This window comes from Vidua chalybeata, chromosome 7 (genome assembly GCF_026979565.1).
Source record: "Vidua chalybeata isolate OUT-0048 chromosome 7, bVidCha1 merged haplotype, whole genome shotgun sequence".
NCBI lineage: Eukaryota > Metazoa > Chordata > Aves > Passeriformes > Viduidae > Vidua > Vidua chalybeata.
Genome location: NC_071536.1, coordinates 24,506,476 through 24,521,362, shown reverse-complemented (window position 1 = coordinate 24,521,362; position 14,887 = coordinate 24,506,476). Strand labels below are relative to the sequence as shown.

The 14,887-nt window shown below is 48.4% G+C and overlaps 1 protein-coding gene across 1 annotated transcript in view; it reads left to right on the top strand.

The window, feature by feature from the left end:
• The window catches only part of IGFBP2 (insulin like growth factor binding protein 2), a 58,495-nt gene extending 45,123 nt beyond the window's left edge, over window positions 1-13,372 (top strand). The window contains exons 2-4 of the mRNA XM_053947335.1: window positions 7,898-8,121; window positions 9,526-9,666; window positions 11,465-13,372. Of these exons, the coding sequence (XP_053803310.1) occupies window positions 7,898-8,121; window positions 9,526-9,666; window positions 11,465-11,632 (533 nt within the window). The 3' untranslated portion in view covers window positions 11,633-13,372. The remainder of the gene's footprint in view (window positions 1-7,897; window positions 8,122-9,525; window positions 9,667-11,464) is intronic.
• The last annotated feature ends 1,515 nt before the right edge of the window (window positions 13,373-14,887 follow it).

Here is a 14,887-nt window from a genome sequence, read left to right as displayed (position 1 = left end):
TTCCATTGTGGAAATACAGGTAATTCAAACACAGCAGTTAAACCTATAGGAAATGAATAAGGTGGTTTTGTGGTTCACTTTTAATCTGAAAATAAATAGGAACCAAGGATTTAGGTGCTGATCTTATACTAGAAATTGGTTCAGGATTTTTGGGGTGCCTGAAGACCACACAGATGCATGTGAGTGAGCAGGGAAGGAGAGCGAAGACTTGGTCTGGTAGGATTAATGGCTTCTTTCATTCAGGCAGAAGCCCCTAATGACTAAATAGTAACTACTCTGGGGATTTTACAGACAGGGTCAGTGTCAAATTGGGAAGCTGCAGTGCAATTAATTTAAGCTGGGAAGTGTTTTCAAGTTAATTCATTTGGTTCTGCTGGGAAGGTTGGGGCTTTGCAGAGGGCTAATTGTAGAACTGTGTTGAAAAGGCTGAGATACGGTTCACTAACAAGGGGGAATGCTTTTATGGTGGCAGGGAGCTTGGAGAGCCTCACTCAGCAAAACCTTCCAAACGCGTTAAAGGTCTTTCCCCTGAGCATGCTGCCTTCACACATGTTGAGATTAAGTACATGCACAAAAACACTGTCATCAGCCATGAGATGAGACCCTCTGACTCCTCAGCCTCAGCTTTTAGCTAAGTCCAGAGTGTCTCTGCTGTAGGTGTGCACTGGGATGCACAGCAGCTCCATGCTCGGGGGAAGTGGTGAAAGAAAAGCAGGATTGTAAGTGGAAGCTTGCTAAATGAAAGGACTTGAAGCATTCTCCTGCATTTTTGAGGGTCCTGAACAGCATTCTCACCATTCTTGGCACACAGTGAACACCTGGTGCGGGAGAGAGCAGGATGTTGCAAATAATACATGCAGGCTCACTGCTGGCCAGGAGGAGGGCTGGAGCAGACCTTTCCCAGCGATGGTTTGTGCTTTGCTGGGTCTGCACAGAGTGGACTGATAATGTGCTACTTGGCCCTTCAGTCAAATCATTTGGAAAGAAAACTAACAAAACCCTGCTATTTTGTCTCTCTTCAGCCTGGTTTCAGGTTTCCATGAAATGGTGGAAACTAAACTATTTTTGTGAATTGTGTTCCTATTTGAGATGCAGTTGGCATTTGCTGACGTATTTGTAGATATATTGAGAGGTGGAGGGGGAAGAGAACTAATAGGGAGACAGGCAGTCATACAAACATACACACATGCAGAAACACAGAGGTAGGCTGTGTAATTGCACAAGTCCTGTATCCTTGGGAAACCAGTCTACAAACCTAGTTAAAAAAAAAGGAAAAAAAAAGACTGGTTGAAGTAAAGCCCGGAGAAAGGGACATCTCAGTCCCTCTTCTATCCTCATCTGACATTGGCTTCTTGTCAGTATTGCTTCTCTTAAGGCTTCTCTTCAGGCTTAAAGGCTCTTGGTCCTGGAGGCCTTTGTGTGCAGAGGTGCACAGGTGTGCTACGGGGCACTGTGCAGTGGTAAGAGGTTTTCCTCTGGCTCTGGACCTAGGTGGATGGAGGAGGGAAAGTTGAGCTCTCCAGCCACCAGGAAGAGGCAAAGAAAAGAGAGCAAAGCAAGCTGCTGAAAGCTGTGCTGCCCGGAGTCACTGTCCCTGGCACTTTGGAGGAGCATAAAGCATTTCCTGTAGGATGCCGGAGTCAAAGGAAAGCACTGGGTGCCCCTTGGATCACCCCTCAGTGCCAGCTGCTCAGGGTAGGGAGAGGAACTTGCTAAGCAACCCCTGGCCAGAACATGCTGTTCTCTGTTCCCTCCCCAGTCCTGCCTTCCCTGCTAGTAGAGATGGGCTGAAAAGATCTCATGGCAAAAAAAAAAAAAAAAAAAAAAAAAAAGGTGTTTGCAGAGCCCTTAGGGCTTTTGGCCCCAGGAGATCTGAGAGTGCTTTATGGACAGCTTATCACAGAGGTAAAGCAAGCTCTTGGAGACTAATGCAGGAATTTTCTGGCTGTGGTGTGCAATTCCTCACTGATACTGAGCAAGTTGGTGTGATGAAATAACCCTGGGAATGCAGGCAGGCAGAGAGTCCTGGGGAGCTCTTCAGCAGATGGAGAGATGCTCTGAAGTGATCGGTGTCCCATGATGATAGCCTGTGTTTCTGAGAGATTGGGATGACTGGTCTTCATGGCAGTCCTTGCAAAAGCTGGGTGGCACAGACACCTCTGGACTTGTAAGTTCTTTGAAACCAAATCAACAGCTTAAACATGACATGTTCCCTGTGCAGAACTGGGTGAGGCTAAGCAGAACAGGCTGTTGGCTGAGGAGAGGGGACAGGAAGCAATATGAGGGTGTCCCTGTACTTGAATCCAGAAGAGGTCAATAACAGCTTTTCCCTCTTAGGTCTGTCAATGGCTGTTAAACCTAGTCTAGATGAAATTGCTTCGGTTTCTGAACTACCGATGGCCAGGAGGAGAGCAGAGGAAGAATTGCTCTGTAATTGTCTTCTTTTCTGCCGCACACCCTGAGCATCCATGGTTTCCCTCTGTGAGAGATGCTGTTCCAGGGCAGGTGACACTTCTTCTCTGATGTGTGCCCTTCTCCCATTGCTCCCTCTCCTACACAGCCCATTGCTTATGCTCTCTCCATAGCATTTCCAGATGCACTTTGGTGCAAAGCGAAGAGTGAAACTTGAGTGGGTGCTTTGGTTTCATCTGCCTCTGGACAGCTGCATCCAGACTGGCTTGATAGTGATGGGGCCAGACCATGTACTGGTGCTTCCACATTTTCCCTCTGCTGCCAGTGTGGATGGCTGCTGTGCCACGGCTCAGTGCTTTACAGGTTGGCAGTGCTAACAGCAAACCCTGGGTCCTTTCTGGGAGTAGGGTGGGGGCCAGAGGTCCTCGGTGTAGGGGTGGGCTTTGTTCTTGGCAGCTCTTGCTGTGAGGAAATTGCAATGCCAATATAATACTTGTTGGCAAAGTTTTTCTGGGGTTTCTGAGTTCCAAGTCATAACACACACACACCCCAGAGCTGTTGCACCCTTGCCCAGGGCTCTTCTTGATGTACTTTGCAGATGGATGAGGCAGAGGTTACCGGGGCTGTGGTTGGAGTTTGTCTGCTCCTTCCCTACGTTCTTACAAGTAATTCTTTAGTGGGGCTGTTGTGCATATGAAAGGTCAGGCTTAAAGGCTCTGTCTGCTCTCAGGCTGCACAGGAAAAGCACTGGCTTCTTTGCAGCCTGGGACAGGCAGCTCTGCTCCTTAAAATAAAAAGTGGCAAGCAATAAGGCATTTAAATGATCCTGAAATGGTAGAACTTGCAGACATAAAAAGCTAAAAGATACAAAAAACCTGCCAAACCTAGATAAGACAGATGACACTGCTCAGGGTGAAGAGTCTCTTCATGGATGCTGCATTCCTGCAACCCCAAGGGTGCTCACTTCTGTATATGGTGCAGTGCCAGGCCAGGACTTGGAGCTTCTGGATTTGCCCATATATTCCATGCATGGCTTTGGGCAGCACTCTCAAATATTTATGTGCCTTTTTTTTTGTTTTTCTTTAACCATGTGCAATTCAGGATGAACACCTTTCTGTCTCCAGGGTAATTAATGAACTGCAAAGCCCTTAGACATCTTCAGAAGGAAAGAGTTGGCCATTGGAGGCTGTGATTGCTGCGGAAGGGAGATGTAAACCCCATTCAACCCAGGACACAGCCGGGACCCCAGTTAGTGGGGTTTCAGGCAGGGTGTTGAAGGCCACTTGGATGAAACTTTCTGTGGGTCTGGGACCTTAATCAGCATTTAAACACTACAGACACCCTGGACAGATAAGCAAATGCACGTGAAACCCTCTGGGCAAGCTGTTGATGAAGGAAAGCAAGTACAGAGTGAGCAGGAGCAGCACTGGCAAGGGCAGCTGCAGTCCTTGGCATGGAGTGTGCTCCCCGTGATAGAGCCTGGCCTTCCTGTGCTAAGTGAGTGCTACTGGCTCCATCCCGTTCTGCAGCCCTGATACGCTTCAGGGCTCTTCAAAGGGATAAAAATATATTTTTAACCTGAGGCAGCTGCCTTTTTTTTGTGTGGTACATTTTTTCTTGTAGCTCTGGAAGTGACAGGTTGTTTTTCAGCCCCTCTGTTTCTCAGCTGTCTCGGCAGAGGTGCCTAGAGGTCTCAAACCAGATTCCCAAAAATTTTAGCACTGGAAATTGGTAGTTGCTTTTGAAAATGTTGGCGAGACGGTGCAGCTCCCTACAGACGTTAACTGATGGCCATTTGAACAGGCTTTTTCTTCAGCCAAGTCCTTGCCCCATTGAAGCAAATGGGAATTTTCCTTGAAAAAGGCCATAAAGAAATCATTTTCTTGGCAAGTAGAGAGGTGTTTCATGGACTCTACATCAGCATTCAGGAGAACTTCAGCTATCTGCTTAGATTCCTGCCACACTTGTCCCACCCTGCACAAAGCTCTCTACCTTTTGATCTGAAATAACACAGGAGATGTTTTCCACATGCTGTAAGAAAGAACTATAAAACAATTGTTTTGGAGTTTGGCACCACTTCCTTACAGATATATTTAGTGAATTGAAATTGGTCAGCAAAAAGGCGTTGGTCAGGATGACAGACAGATTAGGGCTCTGTGTCTTGAGGTTATTACATACCTGCCCATCCCATGCTAGTTGGGGTGGTAGGTGGCTTCATTAGTTCATGGATTGTAATAAACAAGCATGACTTGCAGCTTTTGGACAGCATTAGAAAATGTTATCTGGCTGTAAGAGGGGTTATTTGGCTTGTGTCATGCTCTGTGCTGTCCTGACCTCGAGTCTTTTATCTCTCCACTCTTCTTGTTGCTCCCTGGCCCTTTTGCTCTTTCAAATGTGGTCCACCACACCTGGTTCTCAGCCTTCTCCTGTGCATGCAGCTTGTCCTGAAAGAAATGCTGGTGCTCTGCACATGGGGCCAACCTCTTCTGTCTCATCTCCCTTCCCCTGTGATGAAGCCACCCCTGGAAGCTCCAAGTCAGGATAGCTTCTCTTAAGAGCAGCACCAGATTTGGGAGATGGAAAAGCTGCTATGGGGCTCTGCCATCAGCCTTGGCAGCAGGGTCAGAGGCGTGGCTCACCATGGCTGACTTGGCCTTAGAGAGGAGAGCTTACAGTCAATAGCAGCTAGACCTTCCTGGCCGCTGATCCTTGCTCCTGTGATGGTGCCTGGGGAGCCAAGACCAATCTCTTCTGTCCCTGGGTGTGTTCATGCACATTGGCTTGCACACTCCACTCCCATCGGTGGTTTTCTTTGGGCTGATACTTGTTAGTATTGGAAAGTGAGAAAAATGAACAAAAATATTATCAGAAGCAGGTTTTGTGAATGAATCAGCCGACAAGAGGCTTACCAGCTCGCCTTCATTTACTAGCACAGTGCTTATTTGGGCAGATGTCTATGTATTTTAGTTGGAGGCAGGAAGGAGTGAGAATGGATGGAGGAAGACATCACTTCCAGTTTGCTGCTTTTCTGTCAGTTTGTACCATCTTTTTCTGAATGAAGCAGGGGACTGCAGTGTGTCTTAGAACCTGCCCTGCTGCTGCTGCCATTGTTCTGCTGTTGTTGACAACTTGTGGGGCACTAAGGGGAGGAGCACAAAAGAGGTCAGAAGGCTCTCCTAAAACTCTCCTAAGCCAGCCTTGCCTCTCCAGCCTTGCCCATCTCTTCATGGTGCTTTTTTAGTTGATTCTCTCTAAAGGCGACCTCACGGCCTTCTCTCTTCTCACTATGTGTTTCTAATTAATGGGGAGACTGGTGTATAAACAGAATATTCCTGCTCAAAATATTGCTTGTCTGACTTCTAGGATGATGGCCAGATGGCAATCACCAGACAGCAGCTTAGACTTTGAGCTTGCCCATCTGGCTATCAAACCTGGTCTCAATTCTCATCTGGAACCAGAACTGAGGAAAGTAATGGGCTTTGCCAGATTGGTTTTGCCCTATGTTTGCTTTTCATAGTTGCTACCTAAGCAGCTAAAAACCTGCAGACCAAATGCATTTAGTATTTCTGGAAACCATGAAGAAGTTCAGAAAGATACTGGACAAATCCACTGAGAGATGGGTCTTTGGTGGCTTTTGAATCCTGTGGGTCAGATGCAGCCTTCAGCCATGAAAGTGCTCTTATTGCTGGTCTGCAGCACAGACTGGGAATGGTTCTTCTGCTCCCAAGCAGCTGCTGATGGTTTCTCATGAATGGCAGGCCGGGTTGGATGGCTCCTTGATACAGCCCACCTGGGCCATCTTAGCATCAGGTAGCTGCATGTTTGCTGAGTAAGTTCAGACAAAATGCTTCTCACAGTTTCTCCTTTGTGAGCTTGGGGTTGTAATACCTGAAAAGAGCTTAGAAAGCTGTGGCAGAAATAAAACACTTTCTATTATGATTTTTCACTCTGTCATGACAGTAGGGCTATGCTGACTGTAGGGATAAACATCATCATGCAGATTCTTAAAAAAGGAACTTTAACATCTGTAAATGCTCTATATGCTTGGTCCCCTGAGAAGCAGGAGAGATCCATAAATTAAGCACTGTTATGTGAGCTAAAGCATTGCTTGCCCTGCATCATGCATGGTTTGATATGATTTCTTTACCTCTAGATAAGTGCCTGACTTCCATAATACTGGAAAGCTGAAATTGGAGGTGCCAGAGAGAGTTCTGATGCTGGGAAGTTGGGTGCTGCAGTTTTTCCTTGGCAATACTGAAAGACACTTCCTGTTTGTCACCATCACCAGAACAGCCTGGTCTGTCCCCTGGTATGGTACCTATGGAGCTGCTAAAGCGGTCTTATGTAGAGAGATATATACCGAGATGTACAAAGCCTGGCCTGGGTTATTGCACTGGGAGGTGATGTGCATGTGTGGGTTCAATCCTGATTTGTCCTGGAAGGGACCTCTGGAGGTCTTGCATCAAGTCCCAGTTTAATTCAGGGTCAGCTTCAATATTCTATTCAACTATAGTATTAGATGTGCTTGCCCAGCCAGATCAGAGCAGGCAACAAGGGGTGATCAGCTGTCACCTGCTAGATGTTTGGAGCAAACAGGAGGAATTGAGAACTGTCCTCATTTCCACTGCAAAGTCCAAAGAGACTGGTGGCTGCAGCATGGTGACCATTGTGTCCTGCGGTGGCAAGGTTTACTCTCACAAATTCCTGGTGAATTGGGAAAATGCATAAAGCACAGCAGAAGAGATGGAAAAAGACCAGAAATTCCCAGATTTCTGCCAACTGATTTTGAAATGGCTGAACTAACTGGGATCTTGTGGCATTCGGCAGTGGCAGAGTTGTGACTGTTCCACTGTCAGCAGAAGTGGCCAAATGCAGAAGTAGGTAGAAAATAAATGAGTAGGATAGTGTATGAGAAGCAATGGGAAAGATGGTATGGCAAGGATGATGATGACTGAAATGGCAGGATCTCCAAAGGATGTTAGGGTGGCCACATGGCCACAGTACAGAGGTGAGGTATTTTTGAAAGCAGACCTGAGAATTTATTTTAACACATGAATACTGAGTAAGTATTCCTGGAGATATTCTGGGGGATGACAGATGAACTCAAGGTATTGTTACTAATCACTGTGGTTTTAAGTGTTGGAGCTGAAGTACACTCGGCATCTCTAATCCAGCTGGACTTCTAATGGGAAAATTGCATTCTTTGGAAGTAATTTAGAAGGTCACAGAAAAGCCAGAAAGGACTTCTCCAGCAGCAATTTCCCCTGCTCTCTAAACTTGTCTTTTAGAGTGGTAATAACTCCAGAATGAAAGAATCTATTCTCACCTTCCAGATGAAAGGGCTAATGCAATTTAAAATTTTTGCATGCAAAGATTTTATGGCTTGGTAACCAGCCACATCTGAAAATGATCCAGGGCAGGATGAACATGTGAGGCAGCGCCTGACTGAGCTGGACACTTTCCTTGTCTGCCCTGTCTCCTGCAGATAATGGTGATGACCGGTCTGAGAGCATTCTTGCTGAGAACCACGTGGATGGCACTGTGGGGATCCTGAGTGGAACTGGAGGGAGGAAACCCATGAAGACAGGCATGAAGGAGCTGGCAGTGATGAGGGAGAAGGTGAACGAGCAGCAACGGCAGATGGGCAAAGTCAGCAAGGCCCATCACAACCACGAGGACTCCAAAAAGTCACGGCTGTCGACGGGCAGGGTGAGAGGGGGGGCAGCTGTGGGGAGCTAAGGAGGGCAGCTGTGGGCTCACTGGGAAATGCTGAATGCAAAGCCTAAGCGGCATCTGCAATAAACGGTCTTAAAAACACAAAAAATAAATTGAAAGAAAAACCTGGGGAGAAGCAAACATTTTTGGCCTAATGCTGGGGCTGAACGCTCCATCTGATGAACTTTATATGCTGGTCAGGATGCATTATTTTCATTGCAGCTTCACTTCTGGAAGAGGGGCTTCTGCTGGCTCAGCACCCACCTCTGCACCGGTGCAGGCATGCCCTGGCCCATGGACTGGCTTTCTCACACCCTTTTTCCCTATGCTGCCATGGCTCAAGGGGATTTGAGGGGCCAGAAGCAGGGCTGTCTGCCTGCTGCAGCAGCCCAGTCCAGGTTAAAGGATGCCACAAGCCTCGAGGATGACCTGTGTGACTGTCCTGTAACAGGGAGAGTGCTCTAAGACCTCCCAGTCTGCTTGCCTGTCCCTGTCTCTTACCCAGTTCTTGGCCGTGGCTTCCCTCTAGTGGGAAGCTTGATCAAGGCAACTAGATGGGATGGGAATGGGGATGGGGATTGAAACCCACCCCAAGGGGTCCACAATATACATCCCTGTAAACATACAGAGTATTAATATCTGGGGAGCACAGGGACAAAAAGTAGCTTGAAGAGAGTCCTCATGCCTTCCAAGGAATAGGCAAAACAGAAGTTTGAAATAAAACCAGGCACCATCAACTTTGAGAGCTCACACACTGCTGCTGCTCCTTTGCAAAAAAAAAAAAAAAAAAAAAAAACCCTCACCCACTGCAAAATCAGAGAGGCGTGGACTCAGTTTGACTCACATCAGGCATATTTCAACCACACTGCCTTGGCTGGAAGCTCTGTCTGGGAGCTGCTGTGGAGCAAGAAGGATGCCTCCAGAGGCTGGCTTGGGGTACTCCCATTCCCAGATGTTCCTCTCCACTCCCATGGAGTCTCACATGCTTTTGAGTTGTACTTCTGGGCCAAAACTGCATCACAGGTGTGTGCTCTGGGCTATGCGTATGGAAACCTTCCTGATCTGTCTGGACTAGCCCTGCTTCATGTCACTTTTTACCACCAGTGGGAGCCATGGTAGCCTCTCTGAGGTTTCTCCTCTGTATCCAGAATTTGGTACCTGGTATTATGGTGGCTCTTGGCCACATCAGGTACATGGGAGACATGCATGTCTATGCACGACTCTGATTTTGGGTGCCTGGAGGTGGACTCTGCAGCAAGGACCCAATGGCAAACCTGTGTCTTTAGGGATGCACATGTGTTCGTCTCTACTGGTGTTCCCATTGTCCACAGTGTTAATGCTGAATGGAACCATTGTCCTGATAATACATTATTTTTCTGCTTTCTGGGCTGTTTTCAGACCCCTTGTCAGCAGGAGCTGGATCAGGTCCTGGAACGTATATCCACCATGCGGCTGCCAGATGAGCGAGGGCCCCTGGAGCACCTCTACTCCCTTCACATCCCCAACTGTGACAAGCATGGCTTGTACAATCTCAAACAGGTAAGTGGGGAGAGTGGGGGCTCTGGGGCTGTCTGTGCTTCCAGCAGCAGCCCTTGGCTCACTGTCTGTCCCCATCATGTGCAGACACAGAACATGCATAGTTCAGGGCTGGGCTGATACCGTGTATGTGATGTGAGGTGTGGGCTAGATAGCAAATGCTGGACAGACATGGACAGGTTAAGTTACACCCATGTGCATTTGTAGCCACTAGTTTGCAAGTGGAGATGAAATCCACATCCACACGTGGCTGTGGGCAGTCCAGAGATGGAGAATTGGTTTAGTTCTTCTTCCCCACAAGAGCTGCTTATCTGTTCAGGTGTATTTTCTTGAACTTTGAGCCAGATCTTGTCCTGTCTGGGCCCTGCTGCAGAAGAAAAGCAAAGAGGGACTGAATACTGAATACTTGCAGACAAAGCAGAAGGAGATTCTGGGAGTCAGGAAGGTTTCTACTGCACTTCACTGGTTTTCCTCCACAAGTCAAGGCTGGTCCCACAGCTCCAGGAGGGATTCCTCCCAGGCAGAGTGGGGTTGGGGTGCAGCATGCTTCTGAAGGTATTCATGGGACCCAGAAGAACTCAGATATCTGGTGTGTCTGAATTCTGACTTCCTGGCTTCATTCATGCAAAACCATCAGGTGTCAGTGGTTGAGGAATGGGGAAAAAACTGCCGGGAAAAACAGCAGGAACAACAGCTGGTGCAGGGTTGACTGGGGTAATCTGTGAATAGTATCTGGATATGAGGATTCCTTAGAGCTGAGCCTTTGGAGTGGACTCATGCTGTTTTCATGGCTAAGCCTTTTACTCAGGGCTACTTCTACCCCCTCATCAGAAGCATTAAATAAAAAAAAAAAAAAAGATGCTCTGAGAGAATTTCCCTCTGTCCATTCTCCTGTCTCTGTCCCACTTGGGCCCTCACCCATCCACTCCTGAAGAGCCCCATGAGCTGGCTGGATCCCCCAGCACGAGCACACTTGGAAGGGCTGGATGGAGCAGAGCTGGCAGGTTGCCTGTAAGATGAGCCATGTCTGGGGAATGAGCCCGAACACTGCAGTGATGCTTCGTGTGCTACAGAAAAAGAGTCTCTGCTGCTCCTTGTGCCTGAGGAACAAGTCAGCCTGCTTGGAGTGACCTCTGCATCTCCCACTACAAACTGTTCAGAAATGTATCTGCTGGGGCTGGAGGGATGAACATCAGGTTCAAAGTGCCTGCAGCACTGCAGGGCAGGACGAGGACAATAACTGTTAGACCAAGAAACTTTTCTCTAACAAGACTGGGAGGACAGTGACCAGGTCCAGATGCACCATGGTCCCTGCCTCTGTTCTGGGAAAAGTGAATCTCTGTTTGGTCTGGCTGTGGGGGCCTTGATCTGATGTTTGTTTAGCCTAATCTGCAGGTGAGAAGAATCCTACACAGCTCCTCTGTCAGTCTGTCTCATCCCTCTTTCCTAAGGGAACTTTGTCTCTTTGGATGCTTTCATCCCCAGTTGGCAAAGGGTGATGCATTTAAGGGCACTTGTCCTTCTGGTTCATTAAAATTGGCTTCTTGGTCCCTGGCACAGCCCCTGGGGAAAGAGGTTCAGCCGCCCTCACCCTGGACTGCTGGAGTAACACTGCTGGTGCAGCATAGGCCCTGGGAGGTTTGAGTACAGCATCCTATGGATTTTGCCTGAATCTAAACTAGTGCCAGATCACGAGAGAAACCCCAGCTCTGCCAGTGCTGGGGCTTTGGGCTGGGTGACCTGGGAAGTGGTTTGTTTTGTCCTCTTGACTCTGACACCTGTCCTGTTCCTCTCCACGCAGTGCAAGATGTCGGTGAATGGGCAGCGTGGCGAGTGCTGGTGCGTGGACCCCATCCATGGGAAGGTGATCCAGGGTGCACCCACCATCCGCGGGGACCCCGAGTGCCACCTCTTCTATACAGCCCATGAGCAGGAGGACCGGGGAGCACATGCCCTGCGGAGCCAGTAGACAGATGTGATCTTGCTGGCTGGAGGTGGCTCACTGTGGCCCCAGTGCTGGATTTTACATGGGTTTCAGCGTGTCTCTTTAGGCTCTGGAAGAGACTGGGTGCTGCCCTCCTTCCTCGGCTGCCTGGTTCCTGGGGAGGGGAGGGATAACGGGAGGGGAAGGTGGTGGGGGTTTTGCAAGGAGAAGGGACTGCTTTCTTAAGTCTTTCACCCAACATAAACCAGAGAACTGGTCTTTTTTGCTCCTCGCCCTGCAGCCCTGCCCTCCCTGCTGCTTTGCGGCATCTTTCTGCACCCTCCAGCACAGAGTGCCATGTGCTCCCTGACCCCTCCCAGGGGACAAAACCCCTTGCTATGAGTGGGAGAGGGTAAAAAAACTGAAAGAGCCCAGCCTTTTCCCCTCTTTTTCTCTCTTCCCCAAGACCAAAGACTGTAAATATTGTCACCTGCCTCTTGTGTCCTGCCAGTCAGTCTCTTGTGCCCCAGCCCAGCCATCAGTCCTGGCATGGGATGTGGTGTGGGAGGGAGGGAAGGAAGAAAGACCCCAGATTCCCAGCTGGAATATACCACCACAGCTGGGATGTGTTCCCCAAGGAAGCAGCAGTGAGGGAAAGGGCTAAAGATGAGACAGCTGCCACCTTGCCCCCTAACAACACTCTTGGGTGCTTCCTTTGCTTGTGCTGGGGCACAGCCAACTCCACAGGGGCCCAGCTTCAGCCACTGGTGTGGCATGGGGCCTTTGGGTGATAGCAAAGCTAAATGCTTGTTTTTCCAAGGGATTTGAAGGGCTTTTGCACAGTATTTCTTAGGATCAGCTTATGCCGAGGGAGCTAAAATGAACTTGCCGAGGCTGGGTGGAAGGATGCGTGTGTAGGTTTAGGATAACAAGCCAGGGAATGTCTCTCTTTCTCTTATTAATTTTTTCTTTATTTCTAGATAGGAAAAAAACAAAACATCTAAAACCTGAGTTCCCAAGCAGTTGCCCGTGTCCCTCCATTTTTGCTTGGGACTGAAGTGAGCATCTGTTATTCAGCACATAACTTTTTCTTTTTGTAAGTAAATTACAGTATATATCTTGCTTTGTAAAGGCCCTCACTCACACACAGGCACATACACACACACACTCCTCTGCCCACATACACATTTCTATAGATTAAATCCAAGTGATTCCAGGTGCTCTGAGAGGTTTTGTGCTGGACATGCTGAGGAGAGATGTGTCTCTGCTGTTAATTCACCTGTTGATTTCTTTCTGTACAGAACACACAGTATGTGTGTAACACACGATACTGAGAATAAATAACTTCCCCATAGCCTAAGCAAGGAGGTTTTATTATTTTCTTCTTTTTTTTTTTTTTTAATATGGATGTCCTTATTAGAGCAATTGCAAAAACTCTCTCCTTGGAGTAAACATCTTGGGCTTTTCTGAAATGGTTTGTTGTTTCTTGTCTACCTTCTTGGACCCACATTTCAGATCCGAAGTGTGAAGGGCACAGGTGGGCTTTGTTAAATTAGGGCCCTCGTGCCTTTGCAGGGCTTTGGACATGGCAGTGGAGGAGACAGGGGAAGAACCCCCTTTGAAAAGTTGGGGATGGGCATACGTGGATGTGTATGAATGGGAGGAAATGAAAGAAGAAAACACACCTCCATGCAAAACCAAGTAATTGTAAAAATGATGTTGTTTTCTTTTAACATCTGAGGGTGTTCTGCTTTTTCATATAAAACTTGCACATGCTGGCTCTCATCTGCAGTTTGTACTTTGTTTTGTTTAGGAATGGGGAAGTTTTCTTATTTGTTTGCCTTCCCTTTTAAGAAAGCCAAGTTACATAAAGTTGGAATAAATGAAATAGGATGCCAGAAAACTGTTGTCTTTCCCCTCCACAGTACTTGCAGGACATTTCTTTGCCTGATGCATCACGTGCAGATTTGTCCCTGTGCATCCTTTGTCCATGGCTGACAGGTTGTAATGGGAGCTGAGCTTTTCATTGTTACTGGCCCCAGTTCTGTGAGCAGGGAGGAACTGGTGTTACTCCTCCTTTGCCTGGCTATACTCCCGCTATACACATGGGTCCTTGTGAATCTGTTGGGAAGTGCAGGGAGGTACAGGCTCTGTGTGTGACCGGAGTTTGGCTGAGCTGCTCCACTCACAGGGCTGTGGAGAGAGGTCCTCCACATTTTCCCAAGGTGAAAAGTGCTGCCAAAGGGAGTGTGACAGCAGAGCTTGGTGTTTGGGCATCACAGAGAGGCAAATAATAATAAAAATAATAAAAAAAACCCACCCACACTACATTCAATTAAAATTGCAGCATTGAAGGTGAGGCTCTTCGCTGGCCCTAACATGCTGCATCCAGCTGGCTGTGTTTTCCCTTTGGACTCCCCAAAGGGAGGCAGAACCACTGCGCTTCTTCCCCTTCTCTTTTTTTCTACCCCCTGCTATGAGTTTCAGACAGACACATGTTGAGGGGCTTGCCAGTGCTGAGGAGCACCAGGAAACTGTAGGGGGGCAGGAGGCAGTGAGTGTGGGGGGCTGCAGGAGAGGGGAAAGAGGACAGGCATGATGGGGGGGGGGTGGGATGTAGGCTGAAGAACATGGGAAAAGTAGCAAAATTACTGTCCTCTCCGGTGCCTCTGGGGTGAGCTGGAGGTGGCTCAGGTGATGCCAGGGTGGGGAATGCTGAGTAGCAGGGTGGGGCACGAGGGTGCTCCAAGCCAGGTGCTGCCCAAAGAGGGCTGGAGGTGACAGAGGTGCCCAAGCCTAGAGCCTAGCAGTGCCTGGGGCCACCCTCCTGTTCAAGGGCTGGTGGGGAGCAAACACGAGCTGTGACACCCTCCCCTAGACCAGGCTGCTCCAGGCCCCATCCAGCCTGGCCTTGAACACTCCCTGGCTGGGGTATCCACAACTTCTCTGGCCAACCTGTTCCAATGCCTCATCATCTTTATAGCGAAGAATTTCTTCCTAGTATTTTTAGTATAAAAACCTGTACAATAGTACAGTATAAACCACAATATTTAATATAAAGAACATCATTAGTGTAAAAATGTATGACCGTATCTGTTTACAGCTGTAACTACCTATACACGTGTATACAGCTCCAGCTGTCATTCGGGATGTGATTTATTAGCCCGTAGCTGAAGGCAGCACTAACTTTTTGTATGGAAAGCCGCATTTCAGGGCCTCTGCGGCGGGAAGCGGCAGCACCGCGGCCGGGCCTGGCCCTGAGGGTGACGCGGGCGGGGCGTGGCGCCGCCTGGTGGCGGT